Below are 18,295 nucleotides of genomic sequence, written 5' to 3' on the forward strand. Positions count from 1 at the left end.
CGTGTCTTCTTGAAAGGTTGTTCTATTCAGGCAAGCATTTTGATTGTGCATGAGATGGTCCATTCCTTGGAAGTAAGCAATAGGAAGAATGTTCTCTTTAAGTCATTTTTGGTGATGGCTTATGACAGTGTTGGTTGGGGTTTTCTTCGTACCTCCCTCTCATATTTTGGTTTCAGTGGCAAGTGGATTGATTTTATTATGTTGTGTGTATCTTCAACTTCGTTTGTTGTGCTTGTTAATGGTAAACCATGTGATCATTTTTTAGTAGCAGAGGCATCTGCCAAGGTGATCCTCTATGACCTTATCTCTTTCTCATTGTTATGGAATGGCTTACGAGAAGGATTTGACTTGCTGAAAGATTAAATGAATTGTCTCCATCATCTGTCTGATCGTTTAGCTGGAGTCATAGTTTTTATGCTGATGATGCACTGTTTTTTATCAGAGATGAGAAAATTTCGGTTAAAAATTTCAAATCTATTCTGCACAACTTTGAAAATGTTTCGGGCCTTTTGGTAAGGAGAAATTTGCTTTTGTTCCTTTTAATTTATCTTTTGACAAAATTATTACTATTAGACATTTTTTTGGATAAAAAATTGATCAAATTTCTTTCAAGTATTTGGGAGTTCCTATCTTCACTGGCCATATCTCTGCTATCGTGTGCCAACTATTAGTAGATAAGACTATGCAATGTCGTGATCTATGGAGTGGTAAGTTATTATCGTTGGTTGGACATCTTGTACTCATCAAATCAATTGTATGCACTTTTGCTATTACTGAATGATGAGTTTTAGGATTCCTAAAATGGTGATCAGCAAGTTTGAACATTTGATATGTAATTTTCTATGGAATGACCCAAATTCTTCTAATTTTTTCCATCTTCTAGCATTGAGAAAATGTTTTTCTACCTTTGCAGGAAAGGGATTCGCAATAAAACTTCTAGAAGAGATGAATCTCGCATTGTGTATCAAGTTGGCATGGTTTGTAGCATATCAGCATGATAACCCTTAAACCAATCTTGTCTATCACTAAATATGCCAAAGATGGTCCAATTTGGTATAGATGGAACATTCACGGTCATTCGTGGGAATGGAAAGGTGTGGTGGATAGCTGCACTTTAATTCAAGATGAGACTAAATGGCACATTGGTGAAGGGCAAAAAATTCTTGTTTGGTATGATCCCTTGGTTGAATTTGGGCCCTTTATTCATATGTCAAGATAAGGTGACAGTGTAATATTCCTTTAAAAAAATTAACATTTTAAAACTTTTTCTAAAACCCAAATTTTTTTAAAAAATGTTTTTATTTGTTATAAAGTTTTACATGACTCTGCAAAGTAATATGTCAACGAATTCATCTACGGTCACGTTCCAAATATTGGACGGGCTGCCTGAGCGCAAGCACGAGCATATATTAGCCTCTCAGTATCAAATACAATATAAAATCATATGTAGACACAACACGATTGAGGTTATTACTATTGAGAAAATCACATAAAAATGCAGAAAACAAAATTTATTTCAAGTTTAAAACAATTGATAAGTTACGTAAAAGTTGAGATTTACAATCATATTTTAATTATTGCATAAAAGAAAAGACAACATCTATGAGTTTATCTAATCCAAAAATATTTACACATCATTAAAATAGTAATAATCCAAAACAAAAGTTTAATATGTATAAGTCTGGAAAAGAATAGTCTGGATCCTCTAGGGATCGTGATGGGTAAGAGTGTCTCTTTAAGTGCGCAACAACCTGTCATTTGCTTTATTCCTCCAAGATAATATTTGTAATATGGCAAAGCATTAAGAATGTACTTATAAGAAAACCCAAAACCAAACTTAAAAATATAAATCAAATTTATAATGGTACAACCAAAGTATGATTCTCATCATTTACAAAATAAAGGTCAAGAAAATTTGCATTATAACACTCATTTGCGTCCATGACATTCATTCATTTACATCTATGGCATACATTCATATAAATAAATAATAATCAAGCAATTCATATATAATTGCATAAAGTAATAGGTCAAATCCCATTGACCGTATCCAGCGTGAAACCCACACACATATTTTTCAAACAAGTCAGGACATAAGAGTCTATCTCAAAACATAATATCTGCATTTATAAAGTTTCAACCGTTTTAGCGTACTTTATACGTGTATATTTTTTAAATAAATAAGAATATAAGTCTATGAAAAATAAATGCATTCACTCTTTTCTTAAACTAACATAAATATGCTCATCTCATGACTATGATATGCATTTTTATATTTATATAAACATTAAGTTTATTCTTAGGACCAATAATGCACTTTTGTATTTTTATCATATGAGAAATATGTCATTTCTCTTGACCATTCTTGTGTGTCTCACATACACAAGCACCTCATGTGCATTCTACTAAGTCTTATGACTTGAATCATCAGGTTAATTACATGACCCTATACATATCTTTTTCATTCACATGTAAACTCATATGTAATGACATATGTAAACATAAGAAATTCTACGTGCCTACTTTTATATATTTATGTACATGATAAATATGATTATATGAATACAATACATTGTTTCTCTTGATTGTTTTATACTCATCTAGTACAATAGATGACATAATTGTCTAAAAATAACCATAAGAGTATTTATTATTTTATATATTTTATTTTTTTCTCATATAGTTTAACGGGGTCTATTTTAGGCGATCAACTCTACAATGCAGTAATTAAGATATAAACACAGAGTCTTTGTATCGGCCTATGCCCATATATGTCACCCGAGATAGAAACAAATGGAATATCTTCCCTTACTCTGCTGAGTTTTTTACCCTACATTGTGAATCCTCATGTAGGTCTGTCCCTATAACCTCTTTAGGGCGAGGATGAGGCACACGTAGTATTTCAACATCATAATACCTCATAAGGTTTGTATTGTCTTTTCATCTCTAAAGAAGACATGAGATCGAGATGGACTCAGCAATTTCTTTGAGATCAAGATGGGCCTAACACTACAAGAAAAATGGCCATTAGCGACAAAAGTTTATGATGGATTTTTTCGTCGCAACTTTGCGACGGATTAACAAGAGAAACAAATCTGGCTCTAAAATCTGTAATATTTATGAAAATAGCGACGAAAAAACTTTTGTCGCCAAATCCGTCGCTAATTAGTGACGGCTTAGCGACGTCAGGTTTTCGTTGCAATACCCGCAACATTTAGCGACGGATTCGGCGACGGAGGTTTTTCCGTCGGAACGTATCGACGACGTTAGCGACAAAAATATTTCGTCACTAACTGATCATGTAAATTTGTGACAACGTTGCGACGGAAGTAGGTCATCGCCAAATCCGTCGCTAAGTTTCCCGCAAATCCCTAATCATAACCCTTCTTTCTCTTTCCTGTTTTGTCTCTCCCGCCCAATGCACTCCTCTGACCGCCGCCCGACGCACTCCTCGGCCTGCCGCCCGCCGCCCGTTGCTCCCCGGTCTGCCGCCCGTCCCTCCCCCAGCCCATCGCCTCCCATTCTGTCGCCCGACGTCTCCCAGGTAAGTGGGTTATTTTTTTTTCTGGCTCGGGGTCGCCCCCCTGCCTCGTTCTTTTTTTTTCGGCAAGGGGGGCGCCTGAGGTCGCCCCCTGCTTCATTTTTTATTTCTGTCAGGGGGGTCGCCACCCTGCTTTTCTGGCAGGGGGTCGCCCCCCTGCCTCTTTTTTTTTCGGCAAGGGTGGGGGGCACCCCCTGTCTCTTTTTTTCCAGCAAGGGGTCGTCCCCCTTGCCTTATTTTTTTATTCGAGCAGGGGGGTCGCCCTTCTGTTGCTTTTTTTTTGGGCAGGGGGGCGCCCCTCTGTCTCATTTTTTTTTCGGTAGGGGGTCGCCCCGCTGCCTTTTTTTTTTTGGGCAGAGGGGCGACCCTGTGCCTCATTTTTTTTGGCAGAGGGTCTCCCCTCTTGCCTTGTTTTTTTTTTGTAGGGGGGGGGGGGCAATGGGACGGGGGGCACCCAGCGATCGTTGGGTTCTTGAACCACGACATCACTCTGTGTCTGCTGCTCTTGGGGACGATCACTGTTTCTGGAGACCTCGTGTCGCTGTCGTATATCGCTAGCCTACTGACTGGCCAACCGAACTCGAAAACCTGTTGGGCCGAACGGAGAGGTGGTCGACTCCTAGGAGACGTTCCGCCTCGTCGGAATCCCGTCCGACTTTGATATTTATTCTAAATTTTTTTCTTTCGGCAGAGGGTGACTTCATTTTAACAGTGTCTCTTGCAGATTTCTCAACAGATCCCGCTTCTGCTCTGCCACCCGCGGTAAGTAAGTGACAAAAACAATGCAAATCGGGTAAATACCCATGGTGAGTAAGTGATGCAAGCGCATCACATGTTATTTAATTTATTGGATGCAACACTTTACTGTTCACACACTCACTTAGTTGTTGATATCTAGGACTGCTTTGTTGGAGTTTGGAGATCATGCTGAGCATGATTTTAATGTATGAGAATAGATGTGTTTTTATTTTTGGAGTACGGATTTCATGCTAGGCATGGTAGTAGTTAACGAGATATTGGAGTGTGTTTGCTACATGTACATGTTTGACATTTTTTTGATATGAATGTTTTCGATGTATTGCAATGTTTGATGTGATTGTATCAATGCTTGCATGTAGTTACTTTCAATTTGATTATGACTTATATGTGAAATTGTATAATGAAAGCATGTTTCAAATGAATGTATCGTGTTACAAATAGTTTGCACATGAAAATATTAAGTTATTAATGCATGCATCATAACTCTTGTGATTGTATGACATCATATATTGCATGATAACTTTGATATTTTCTTCATCATAACATTCTGATGATTCTCTTTTAACTGGTTAGAATACTATTAGTAACATCATACGATAAAATAACTGTAAATTGTGAATGAATGTACTGTAGGATAGTTGACAATGAGTTATCACATGAATATATGGTTGATGTTGAAAGTTTTATTGAATTTGCAATGGCAAGTGTCAGTACAGTGGATCTCACAGGTCGGATTAGGTATCCCTACAAGATTTGTAAGAACAATCGATTTGTAGAACCTCATAGCGTTAGACATCACCTATACAGGAAGGGTTTTGTGAGTGATTATCATAATTGAATGTTTTATGGTGAAGAATTTAGCAACAATTTTGATCCACGGGTGAATATGGTGCACGATAATCCATATATGGATTTGATATTTGATGCTGCAAGAACAAAACTAGGTTCTGCTATGGGTCCTAGTGATGTAACAACTGCAGTAGATGAAGAATCACCAAACAATGCAGCTAGTAGATTTTATGATTTACTTAGAGATGTTGATGAGCCACTTTAGAACAGTTGAGAGAGTCACACTATCTTGTCTGCAGTTCTTCAACTAATGAATTTGAAGTCTAAGTATAATTTGAGTCAATCATGTTTTGACCGTTTGTGCATGATTTTGAAAAGTATGTTGCCCAAAGATGAGAAATTGCCACAAAATTTCTATCGTGCGAAGGTTATGGTCAACGTTCTAGGTATGGAGTATGAAAAGATAGATGCTTGTCCAAATCACTGCATGTTATATTTCAAGGATCAGGAAAACAACATATCATGCCCGTCATATGGGCATCCTCGGTTCAAGCTAAAGACAAGAGGCAATGGTAGCACGAGATCAAAAGAAGTTTCATACAAGTCGCTCTGCTACTTTCCTATCACTCCTAGATTGCAACGATTGTATATGTCTTCAAGGACAGCTAAACACATGAGATGACATACAAATAAAGTTCGACATGATGAAGACAATATCACGTATCCTGTTGACGCGGAAGCTTGGAAGCACTTTGATTATACTCATCAGAATTTTGCAATGGAAGTGAGAAATGTTAGACTCAGTCTATATACATATGGATTTAATCCATTTGGGGATAGATCAACTCCATGCTCATGTTGGTCAGTATTTGTAACTTCATACAACCTTTCATCAAGCTTGTATATGAAGCGTCCAAATCTTTTCTTGTCTCTATTGATCTCTGGTCCGACCTCACCTGACCAAAATCTTGATATATATTTAAAATCATTGATTGATGAACTAAAAATACTATGGGATGTCGGTGTTACCACATATGATGCCAATAAAAAATAAAATTTCGATATGAAGGTCATTGTTCTATGGACAATTAGTGACTTTCTTGCATATGGTGTGTTATTTTGTAGGAGCACACATGGGACGTTGGCATGTCCGTACTGCATGAAGGATACAAAAACTTTAAGATTGACGCATGGAAGGAAGCCTTGTTGGTTTGAGTGTCATCGTCGATTTTTACCCAACGACCATCCATTCCGATGACAAAGGATTGTGTTTCGAGCATGCACAACTGAAATGGAAGGTTCATCCATAAGATTGTCTGGCATAGAGATTTTAAGAAGATTGCGATAATTTGAAGGCCCGTATGGATTTAAAAGTAATATGTAAAAGATGAGAATTGGAACTTAAAGAGTATAATGGCAAAGTACTGAAACCAAAGGCAAGGTACGTGCTTGCACCTGATTAAATAAAGCAAGTATGTCAATGGTTGAGACAGTTGAGATTTTCAGATGGATATGTCTCTAACATTGCTCGGGATGTGAAGATTTACGATGGACATTTATATGGGTTGAAGCTCCATGATTGTCATATCTTTATGCAACGATTGATACCCCTAACATTCCATGATATGTTAGACAAACCTATATGGGGGGTATTGTTTGAGTTGAGTAGATTTTTTAGAACATTGTGCGCATCGAAAGTCGTAGTATCTGATGTAAAGAATCTCGAGGACTCTGTCATCACTACTGTTTGTCTGCTAGAAAAGTTTTTTCCGCCAGCATTTTTCAATGTTATGGAACATTTGATCATATATTTGTCATATGAACTAAGGGTTGGTGGTCCTATGCAATATCGGTGGATGTACCCATTTGAAAGGTATATATTTTCTTATATTTGTCTCTTTAATGATAGATATTTCAAATTTGAAATATAAATTTTTGACAGATGCATGTTTGACCTAAAAAAAAAAAGGTTTATAATAAAGCAAGAGTAGAAGGCTCTATTTGTGAGGCATACACTTTAGAAGGGATTTCAAATTTCTCATCGATGTACTTTGAACCTTACATTACAACACGTTACATATGCCTGCCTCGTAACGATGATGGAGAACAAATAACTGTAGCTGACAAACTGTCGATATTTCAACCACTTGAGCATGCATTTGGTAGTTACCGATCAAGACTCTTGGCAGATCAAGAGCAAGACGCAGCACACATCTATATTCTTTTTAATTGCTCAGCGATCGACCCATATATCGAGTAAGTACATGTAGATGCAACACAATTCTAAATCCTTTTATGTTCTATACATACATACATGGTTCGGTAATATAAGTATTTGTGGTTTGCAGACGATTTGATCTGGAGTTGCGAAGATAAGTTTCACATCTCACTGATGCAGAAGTACAAAAAGAACGTGAAACTAAGTTTGTGGAGTGGTTGAAAGAGTTGGTAAGGACGCTCACATAAATTGTGTACTTGTAAACAACATTAAGTTACTTAATTGGTCGTGATTACAATCATTGTTTATGTTTGTAGGTCCGCCATGGTGATGTTAAAGATTAAGAAATATGTGATTTACAAAATGGTCTGACTAAAGTTGTGCAATGTTACAACAAGTACATCATAAATGGTTATCAATTCCATATAAAAGACTACAGTATAAACAAATCAATGATGAATAGTGGCGTGTGTATTAAGGGTAGCAGCTATGGTGAAAATGAACATGATTACTACGGTGTTATATAGGAAATAATGGAGTTGACTTACTTAGGCATAAATAATAGGGTAACTTTATTCAAGTGTCATTGGTTTGACCCAACTGCAACAAGAGTCGACAAAGCCTCAGGCATTGTGGAGGTGAATCATAAATCAAGGTTTGGAACATATGAACCATTCATATTAGCCTCGCAAGCTCAACAAGTTTATTATACTTCATATCCGAGTACAAAAAAGTCAGATAGAAATGAATGGTGGGCAGTTTGCAAGATGAAGTCCAAACTATAGCCTGAGTATGATCAGTTACAGGAAAACAAGTTAACTGAAGAGAGTGATTACTATCAATCAGATGATAGTTATGACTTCTCTTATGGTCACGATGTTGCGTATGATATGAATGTCATATCTTCATTGGACGATGAAACATTCATAAAAGAATGTGATCCAAATGATATACCAAGTGGATGGACAAACAATGAATAAAGAAATGAAAAAAAAGAAGATGAAGAAGATGAAAAATAAGAAGAAGAAGAAGAATATGAAAGTCAAACAAGTGATGAGGAAAAATTCTCGAGCTAGTGAGCAAAATCTTGTAATATAAACCTTTATTTGAATGTATTCCAATGTTTTGAATGTATTGCAATACTTGATGTGGATGATTTGAATGTATAAAAATGTGTGATAATGATTTGAATGTATTGCAATACTTGATTTGAATTATTTGAGTGTATTGAAATACTTAATATGAATGATTTGAAACAATTTGAATGTATTACATTACATTTTTTATTTGTTAGAATATGGTTTGTGGAGCTTACAGTGGTCGTTCATCCAGTAGTAGCCAGTCTCAACCTTCATCTTCACGGGCTCCTTTGATAGGTATATCATTTAACTAATTAGATGCTTGATTAGTTGAAATGCGCATTATGAGAATTTCTAACATATTTTTTTTATAGATGATGTTTCACAGGGTCTTCTCAGTCTGACATAAGAAGACTCATTCAAATAGTGTATATCGATAATCGACCGTAAGTATTTCATTTTCACTTATTGCATATCTTATAAATATTATATATTGATATTTACTATGTACCAATTCAGGTGCAGCATGAGGTTTGAGCCACAGGAAGTAGTACGCGATATTAGGAATTCACTACTTTAATATCTACCATGACTGATCGCTCAATGGAAAGAGTATCCAAAAGAGGTGATATACAGATTGTGGTCCTCATTCACGGTATATAATTGTTTGTCATAGTTAATGTGTTTCATATTTAATTATTTGTTATAGTCATGTCTACTGACTTTTTGAAAATATTTGTAGGCTTCGAATCACTTCGCGACTACAATGGAGGGACATGATGCAAGTAAGGTGTGACAGAAGGTGGTTGTCAATCGATTTGCAGACATATTGCATAATATGAAGACTTCATCAAGAAAAACATCTGGCGGGATAGATGATCCACTGCAATGGAAGGGCCATGGACCTCCTACTATCAGGTCAGATGTTTGGGATGCAATGTGTGACAAGTGGGCTGGAGATGCATTTCGAAACCGCTTAGCGAAGGCTGCACAAAATTGAGCAAAAATGTCTGAAGCCCATCTACACACAGGTAGATGTAGGATTTTTGAGAGCCACTTGAAGAAAATGGTAACTCATCAATATATAAACAAATCAATTTTATAAGTATTGTTGTAAACCTGTTAACTAAATCTTTTATCACTTCACTTCGCAGAAAACAGAAAAAAGGAGACATTGTGCCATACAAGGATGTATTTGTTCAAACACATAAACGTAAGACCACAGGAGAGTTTATATCGGAGAAGGCGAGAACGACAATGATATATATTTATTATATTAGTAATTATTGTAATATACAAGTTATCATAAACATTGTAATTCTTAATTATTAATTTATAATGTGAACATTATTTTGTAGGAGTCATATGAGCAACAAATGGTAGAGCGATATGACGATGACTCTACTCAACATCCATCATTTGATCCTGCAGCATGGGTGACTGCATCAGGTGAACCCAAAAAGGGTTGTGTGTTCGGGTTTGGGAGTAATATGAACACCTCACCAATCGTTGCTTCCTCCACTCATGGCTTAGAGACTTCTCCCGTCAACATCAGCTACAAACATTCGACTGATTCTTGGGATGATGTACGCCAGATCGTTAAGGACACAATGCGTGACTACTTCCATGAAACAATTGTCAACGTTCTCCGGGATGAGTTCAACAATTTTTTGCAGAAAAGGAGAGTTTCGTTTGCAGGTACCTTTCAGGTTGAAAGTTTCATGTGATGTATTACATGTCATTAGATTTCATATAACTTTGATTGCCTTAACTTAGGTGCATTGCATATAATTTATTTCAGTATATTTTGTTTATCAATACTGACCTTTTATATAATATTTTAGTATAATATTTTTACTGCCTTAAAACACATATGAGCATGATAGAATCACATATACAGTTTTTTTACTGCCTTTGAACACATATGAGCACGATAGAATCACATATACAAAATTTTTACTGTCTTATAACACATATGAGCATGGTAGAATCACATATACAGTTTTTTGACTGCCTTAGAGCACATATGAGCATGGTAGAATCACATATACAGTTTTTTTGATTGCCTTAGAGCACATATGAACATGATATAATCACATATACAGTTTTTTGCCTGCCTTAGAGCACATATGAGCATGATATAATCACATATAAAGTTTTTTGACTGCCTTAAAGCACATATGAGCATGATAGAATCACATATAAAGTTTTTTTGACTGCCTTAGAACACATATGAGCATGATATAATCACATATATAGTTTTTTGCCTACCTTAGAACACATATGAGCATGATAGAAATCACATATAAAGTATTTTTACTGCCTTAGAATACATATGAGCATGATAGAAATCACAAAAACAGTTTTTTTACTATCTTTAGAACACATGTGAGCATGATTGAATCACATATAAAGTTTTTTTACTGCCTTAGAATACATATGAGCATGATAGAAATCACATATACAGTTTTTTGACTGCCTTAGAGCACATATATATGAGTATGATAGAATCACAAAAAGAAAATTTTTACTGCCTTAAGAACACATATGAGTATGATAGATTCACATATATAGTTTTTTTACTGCCTTAGAACACATATGGGCATGATAGAATCACATATACAGTTTTTTTACTGCCTTAGAACACATATGAGCATGATAGAATTACATATAGAGTATAATTTATTTCAGTATATTTTGTTTATCAATACTGACCTTTCTTTTCTCGTGTAGGTTGCTGACGATAATCAGTGTAGTGGAGCTGAAGGGACAGATCAAGACAATGAACAAGAGGATACACAAAATCTTGGCGATGATTAGATTCATGTGTTGAATTTGTTCTAGCTTCTTTTTTGTTTCAAAAATGTAAATGTTGATTTATAAATAATTAGAAATTGTGAATTTTACAGTGGATCGATTAATTGTTTTAGTTTCCTTTTATATGTATTTTGATGTGTACTTTGTTTTTTATTCACAGAAAATATAAATTGTATCACGAGAAAATTTTTCTTGATATTTAATTTTCAAATAATTTTTTTTTATTTTTTTCCTTGTTTGCGACGGATTAACGATGGATATATCCATCGCTAATTAATTTTAGCGTTGAATATAGCGACGGATTAGTGATGACTATAAATCCGTTGCAACACCAAAATCGCCATATAGTAACGACGATCGTGCGACGAATGTTGGCATTCGTTATTCCGTCGCAACTTAGCAACGAAACTGACAACAAATACATTCTGTCACTACTTAGCAACGGAATGGGCGACAAATATATTCTGTCGCTAATTAGCATAAAAAAATTTGTGATGGAAGCTATCCGTCGCTAAGTTGTTTAGCGATGGATTAGCGTCGGCTTAACGACAGATTTAGGTCATCGCTAATCCACAGGTTTCTTGTAGTGCAACCATCTTTGAGAGCCCAGTTTCATTGATGCCTCATTTTGACCCATGATCCCAGGGTTATTTTTTTTATTAAAGACATAGGTCACATTCCAGTATTATTATCTCACATGATAACTCTCTCATATTTTTATGCTTTGGTCATGTCATATTTAATTCATGCCCTTATGCATGATAGATAACACATTCAACTATGCTTTCATACATGATACATGTCATAATTTATTCATGCCCACACACATGATTCATTTATTTATATTCATATGCATGATACATTCATTCATATATGATAGACTTCGCATCTAATCATTTGCACAAACATACAATTTAACCATACATTCACACAATATTCATTTCAATCATGCATATGCATACATGTACCTACATAAGCACTTCATATTCTGCTATCTAAAATCATGTCGAGCATGATCTCCTGAACCATAACAAAAGAACACTTTTATTCTCATACATTCAAATTATGTTCAACATAATCTCTAAACTTCAATCATTTTTTTACATGATGCTTTTGCATCATATTCACTTACCATGGGCATTTACCCAATTTTCATATAGCACTGCATTTTTAATGCACTTTGGCTTTTTAGTCGCTTACAATACTTCGCATTAAGTATCATATTATTTGCAATACTTACATGATATTTCATATATTCACATGATATATACATTTAAGAATTATATAATTTTAAACTAAATTATCATATACCCTTAAACACTTTCAATAACAATCATAAACAATGCATGAGCACATGCACAAACCATATTGACGATGTGCGTGTTATCTTAATTAACTATGCACATTCGCGATTACTCACATGCATTTTTATGATGCATTTCATACATAATTATAACCATGATACAATTATGTATAAAATCTCTTCCAAATTGAGTTTTAAATACACATGATTCATATTTTAAAACTGGTTTTAAATCTCGTTTAAAGCTGCTTGTACTTTTAAAAATTATGCTTTCTTAGGCATTTACCGAACACTTAGCATGTGACACAATTTTCAAGGCATAAACTGAATTTTTAAGAATTATAAACATGTATTACTAAATTAAATAAGCTATTTTAATCATTCTACTTAAATGCTTACTACACTAAATAATTATATTATAACATAATCACTTAATTAGGCATCTTAAAAACCTAATTTGGTAATACTATATTATGCTATACGAATCAATCAACATAACGCTAAAATATACTAGAATATGACCAAATAACCTGATTAAGCATTCAACAAGTTCATTTTAGGGATCCTACCTTCGTAGATCCAGAAATGTAACGTCATGAAACAAAAAAAGATAAAAGAGTTTCACAAAAACTACAACAAATTGTTGTTTTGGCATGCGCACTCTCCTACTAACAGAGAGTGTGCTACAGGGCTCTACGAAGATCGAGGAAGTGTTGTAAAGCAAATCCACACCCAAATCAACACCCAAAAAAGATCGAGTAGGGTGATTTCTCCAAAATTGACCCATATATCTTCACCAATGGCAACCCATGACTAAATCTCATTGGTCGGATGAGCTCCACTATTTGCACGCACCCCAAGATGTCTCCTATGTTGTTGCACAGTTTCTAAGGTGCCCAATTCACAATAAAAACCTGATATCCTTGGGGAAATCGATTGAAAAATAAGTGAATGGAAGAAGAAAGTGATGACATGAATAAAGATGGTGTTGCTAAACATAGAAGAGAGTGTAAAGCAACAGAGCATGGTTCCCAATGCTAGGTATGTGAGAACAAAAATCAAGAAATTCTATTTTAGAGGGATCAAGGAGGAAAAATGCTCAAAAAGAGGAAATTGATAGCTAAGATGATGAAGGAGAAGAAATACATACCTCTATACATCAACAGGGCTGTGAGTAGCGCAAATCTGTTGGGACACAGTTCCCAAGGCTGAAAATGGGCATAAATAGAAATGCCTATTTAGGAAATTTGGTTAAAGAAAAATATCCAAAAAAATAAAAGAACAAGGGAAAGAAGAAGATGATGAAAGAGAAGAACATGTCTCTCTGTCAATATAGATCTAGATGGCATACCCCCCCCCCCTCCAAATGGTGGGTACAAATTCCAAAGTCACCAGCTAGAGGAAAGAAAGAAGCTAGAAGATGCTTATTTCAAAAACTAAAGGAGAAGAAAAAATGAAATGGGGATGTTGATCTATAGGGAAAGAAAATAAAAGAAGATAAGGGGAGTAAGAAGGGTTGGGTGTTCTAGTGGGCCCCACCTAGTACCCCTTATGCACCTATTCAAACTAGGTCTAAATTGGATCTGATTTGGATCCATTTCAACTCAAAACCCTAAATTGGGTTGTGTAAAGAAAAAAATACCAAAAATAACAATTACAAATTTTATACCCTACGTATATTATTCTTAGATTAAAAATAAATTAATTTAATTCTCTTTAGTTATTAAAAATCCCATAAAAACCTAATTTTGGATCAACCCAATAGGGTCCAAACCCATAGGGTCCTTGGGCCCATTTTAGAAATCTACTTCTTTTCTAAAACTAAATCCTAAATTTTGCTAAAACAAATTAACCATTCTAACTCTAGATAATTTACTGTCTTAGAAATTTTGTGATTAATAATTATATTCAATTAAAATACCTACTTAAATTATTTATAACCAAAATACCTTTTGATTAAAATCCTTTAGTAAGCTTTCAAAATACATTTAGTTAAGCTCAAAAACACCTTGATAAGTCACAACTCACTAAAATATATAGTTTTAACTATAAATTTAATATTTTAACTAGTTAGTTGTTTGAAATAATTTTAAAAATACCATGTATGGCCTTATTGGCCATAAATGAGCAAATAAACATGTAAAACATTAATAAATGAAATTTAAAAGATAGACACACCTTTTTAACTCGATAATAAAGAAGTTCACTTTATTTATTTATAATTCTAAAAAATCACAGGTCTTACAAATATTGAAAAAGTTTCATCATACTCTGCCAGGAGGAGCTATGTGCACTAGACATCTCATTCACTGGCCTACTAATAAATGGTTTCACTAATAGAGGAAGAAGTATAGATATATTAACTTGGCTAGGTAATTCATAGGTCTCAGTTCATGCTATTTGGGAAGCAAACTGTCGGACGTCCCCCCCCCCCCCCCTTCAGTTACATCCATTCATTTGGTTTTCCTACATGTTCCTCATGTGGTGGTTATGCTAAGGTTATCAGTGGGCAAAAGACTGCTTAATCAAGGTTGTCCGCAGCATCTTGACTTTCATATGGCTAGCAGGTGTGTTATGTGTGGTAAGAAGTGTGAATCGACTGATCAAATATTAATGTCTTGTGAAGTTGCCACCTCTATTTGAAAAAAAAAATAGTTTTCTATTTTGGAAAGAAAAAAACACCTAGAGATAGCTTGTCCCATGTCTTGTTATGGTGGGGAACGCATGGCTTTAAGGACAAAAAACTTCATAGGGCATGGCTGGTTTCTTTTCAAGTGGTGGCAAGGAAGATCTGAGAACTTCGATATTACATTTTGTTTGATCAAAAGAGGGTACATAAACTTTCTATTCAATGTCAGGTTCTCAATGAGGTAGACACTCATGTTCTTCTTATGGGATTGGGGTTAATCCAAGTTAAATGAACCATGTAGAACTAGGGGTGGCAATTTCTGACACGACCCGCCAACCCGCCTCTTAGGCGGGTTCGGGTTGGACTTAAGCCAACCCGTTTAATAAACGGGTCGACCCGCGTAACCCGTTTATTAAACAGGTCGGGTTTGGGTTGGGGGTATGCCAACCCGCCAACCCGGCTGACCCGTTTAATAAACGGGTTAGGCGGGTGGGTCAACCCGCAAACCCGACCCGCCAACCCGACCCGCCAACCCGTCAACCCGACCCGCCAACCTGCCAACCCGATCCGTCAACCCACCAACCCGACCCGCGAACCTGAAAACCCGTTTACCCGACCCAACCCATTTATTAAATGGGTTGGCGGGTCGTGTCGGGTTACCCGTTTATTAAACGGGTCGGGTTTGTGTTTGCCACAGCCGACCCGTTTAATAAACGGGTCGGGTTCGGGTTGAGGTATGCTGACACGCCAACCCGCCAACCCGACCCGATTGCCACCCCTATGTAGAACTAGAGATGGAAAATATTCATAATCGGGTCGAATGTGGCCAATACCAAATCCGATTAATCAGATGTTGGCTAAACAGATTCGGTTTTGGATGGTGATGAACTCATACTAAATCTGTTATTTTGGATATTTGTCGTGTTGAGTAGCTAAAGTTCAAAACCATATTCGTTCAAATAAAAAAAGATCAAAAACACATGCATCTGATCATAGTAAGGTATGGTTTTAACTGACCAAATTTAACTAAATGAAGTCGGATTTGATCGGCTATTATATAAAATCTGATAGGTTAACATCCCTATGTACGCCACACATTAAATGAATCATGCCGATCATATGGTAAAAAAATGCAAGGAAAAAAACCCAAGACATTTTATATTATAAATGATTATAGCAAATACATTCCTACCAAAATATTTAAGCAGTTATTCGTCCCAATGTTGCCGGAATCAATGCAAATTGACTATTGTACCAAAAAATCGATCCAATAAAGGCCAATTCGGCCTCCCCGCTGTTTTTATATTTGTCTTTCAAATTATTAAATTACTTAAAAAATACTTAATATGTCATTTTTTTTTTAAATTTAGTGACTTATATGAAAAAAAGTAAATGCTGTCTGATTCAGCCCGATTTGATTCGAGTCTATATTGGCCGATACAATTGTGACAACATAGATTTGTTCACTTCCGTGTCTCCTAGGGGTTTACCTGAACCCCACCCGTACTAAACGCTATAGGGTTAAGGTTGGTGATAGGGATGGCAATGGATCGGGCCCGGGGCGGAGGGCAAGGTCTCTACCGCCACCCCATCTCAAAATCCGAACCTCTATTCGCCCCATGGGGATTGATTTTAACCTCCACCTCCGCCTCCATCCTTGTTTCATGTCCTCCATCCCGGGTCCAAACGGGGGCGAGCCGAGGCAGGGAAACATCCCCATCTCCGCCTCCATTCCTGCACGGGATGGATTTTAACCTTCATCCCCGTTTCATGCCCTTCATCCCCGGTCCAAATGGGGCAAGTGGGCCCCGTTCCCCCCCCCCTTCCACTGCCATCGTGATAAAGAATGATGTCATGTTAGAATCAGAGTGGGACTTAAAGCGTTCTATTAGTACATGGAGGTGGATATGGTCTGTGAAATTTTATACCAGACCCAGGTTCGAATGTAAAAAAGATAACAAAATATTATTCTACAGGTATGAACAAGTAATTTTTACAGGGTCTGCTCATGGTTTTCCATATGGCAGACCCGATCAGAGCAGGTTGGTACCTGATCCTTTAGTCGGATCCGGGTTTGAACTCACCTGGGTTCAAACCTGATCCGACCCGTTAACTCTCTCTCTGGACCCGTACAGTCAGACCTTGCCCTACACGGATCCAGGTCCTATTGCAGCATCTCTCTCTCTAACCGCCAACTTAGAAAGGAGACCCCTTCCTGCACTTCCCTACAAAAGCCCTCGAGAGGAAGAGCAGGGGAGGGCACTACAGAGGACAGAGGAGAGGAAAGAGAGAGAGACAGAGGGAGAGAGAAGGCCGCCTCTTCTCTCTTTATCCATGACTACTCCCTCCCTTCTCCCTGAACATGCCCTTCCCCCACCTGCTCTTTAAGATCTCCACCCGCCGCCTTGCTGCCCCCCATTTCTCGCCCCCAAGATCCCTTTCCCCCAAGATGAGGGACTACCCATTTCGCCAGGACGCCCGCTCCTCCTACCACTTTCCCGCCGCCCCCCGCCTGCGCAGCGTCGTCGCCGTCCCTGCCGCTTCCTCCTCGTCCTCCTCTGTCTTCTCAGCGCGCTCGTGGGATCTCGATTCCTGGGGGAATGATGCGCTCCTCATCCCCTCCAACCCCACCTTCCCGTCGCTGCACCCCAGCTCCAGCTACGGCCGCCTTGCCTTCGATGAGGGCTCCGAGGAGGACTCCGACCGCGAGCTCGAGACTAACAAGGTGGGTTCTTTCGATCGAGTTTTCTTCGTTCTTAGTTCCCTGAATTCGATCAACGGGCTGTTATCTCTTTCCTAACCAAATTCAGTGGGTTTCTGATCAAAATTTTCCTCAATTGGGTATTAGGGGCCAAGTTCCCCCTTTTTCCCGGAGGAATTTGGTGTGGAGTTGGATGACCGCTTGTCTCAATTGGATTTCAATTGTTTTGCTTTGTTTTTTTGTTCGATGCATGGGGTACTCTATGTGCATGGTCACCTTTGTTTTTCTATCAGTTTGAATTGCAGTTACTGGTTGCATTGTTTTGAATATTTAGAAGACGTGCTCGTGATATTAGGGAAAGGGGACATATGGTTTGCTTTTTCGTGCTCTTTTCAAGACTAACTATACTGATGTAGTGAGTTGGGTCATTACTGTATACGATAACAGAGTGTTTTTTTC

At 37.0% G+C, this 18,295-nt stretch overlaps 1 protein-coding gene across 2 annotated transcripts in view; it reads left to right on the top strand.

Moving 5' to 3' along the window:
- Nucleotides 1-17,381: 17,381 nt before the first annotated feature.
- Nucleotides 17,382-18,295, top strand: part of LOC149827245 (DExH-box ATP-dependent RNA helicase DExH3-like) — a 75,084-nt gene continuing 74,170 nt past the window's right edge. The window contains exon 1 of one of the 2 annotated variants that reach the window (XM_090019227.1): nt 17,382-17,860. In XM_090019227.1, the coding sequence (XP_089875353.1) occupies nt 17,498-17,860 (363 nt within the window). In that variant the 5' untranslated portion in view covers nt 17,382-17,497. The remainder of the gene's footprint in view (nt 17,861-18,295) is intronic. The other variant, XM_090019228.1, reaches the window with a different exon arrangement.

The sequence above is a fragment of the Nuphar pumila genome, chromosome 10, assembly GCF_984573655.1.
Source record: "Nuphar pumila chromosome 10, dmNupPumi1.hap1.1, whole genome shotgun sequence".
NCBI classification, from domain to species: domain Eukaryota; kingdom Viridiplantae; phylum Streptophyta; class Magnoliopsida; order Nymphaeales; family Nymphaeaceae; genus Nuphar; species Nuphar pumila.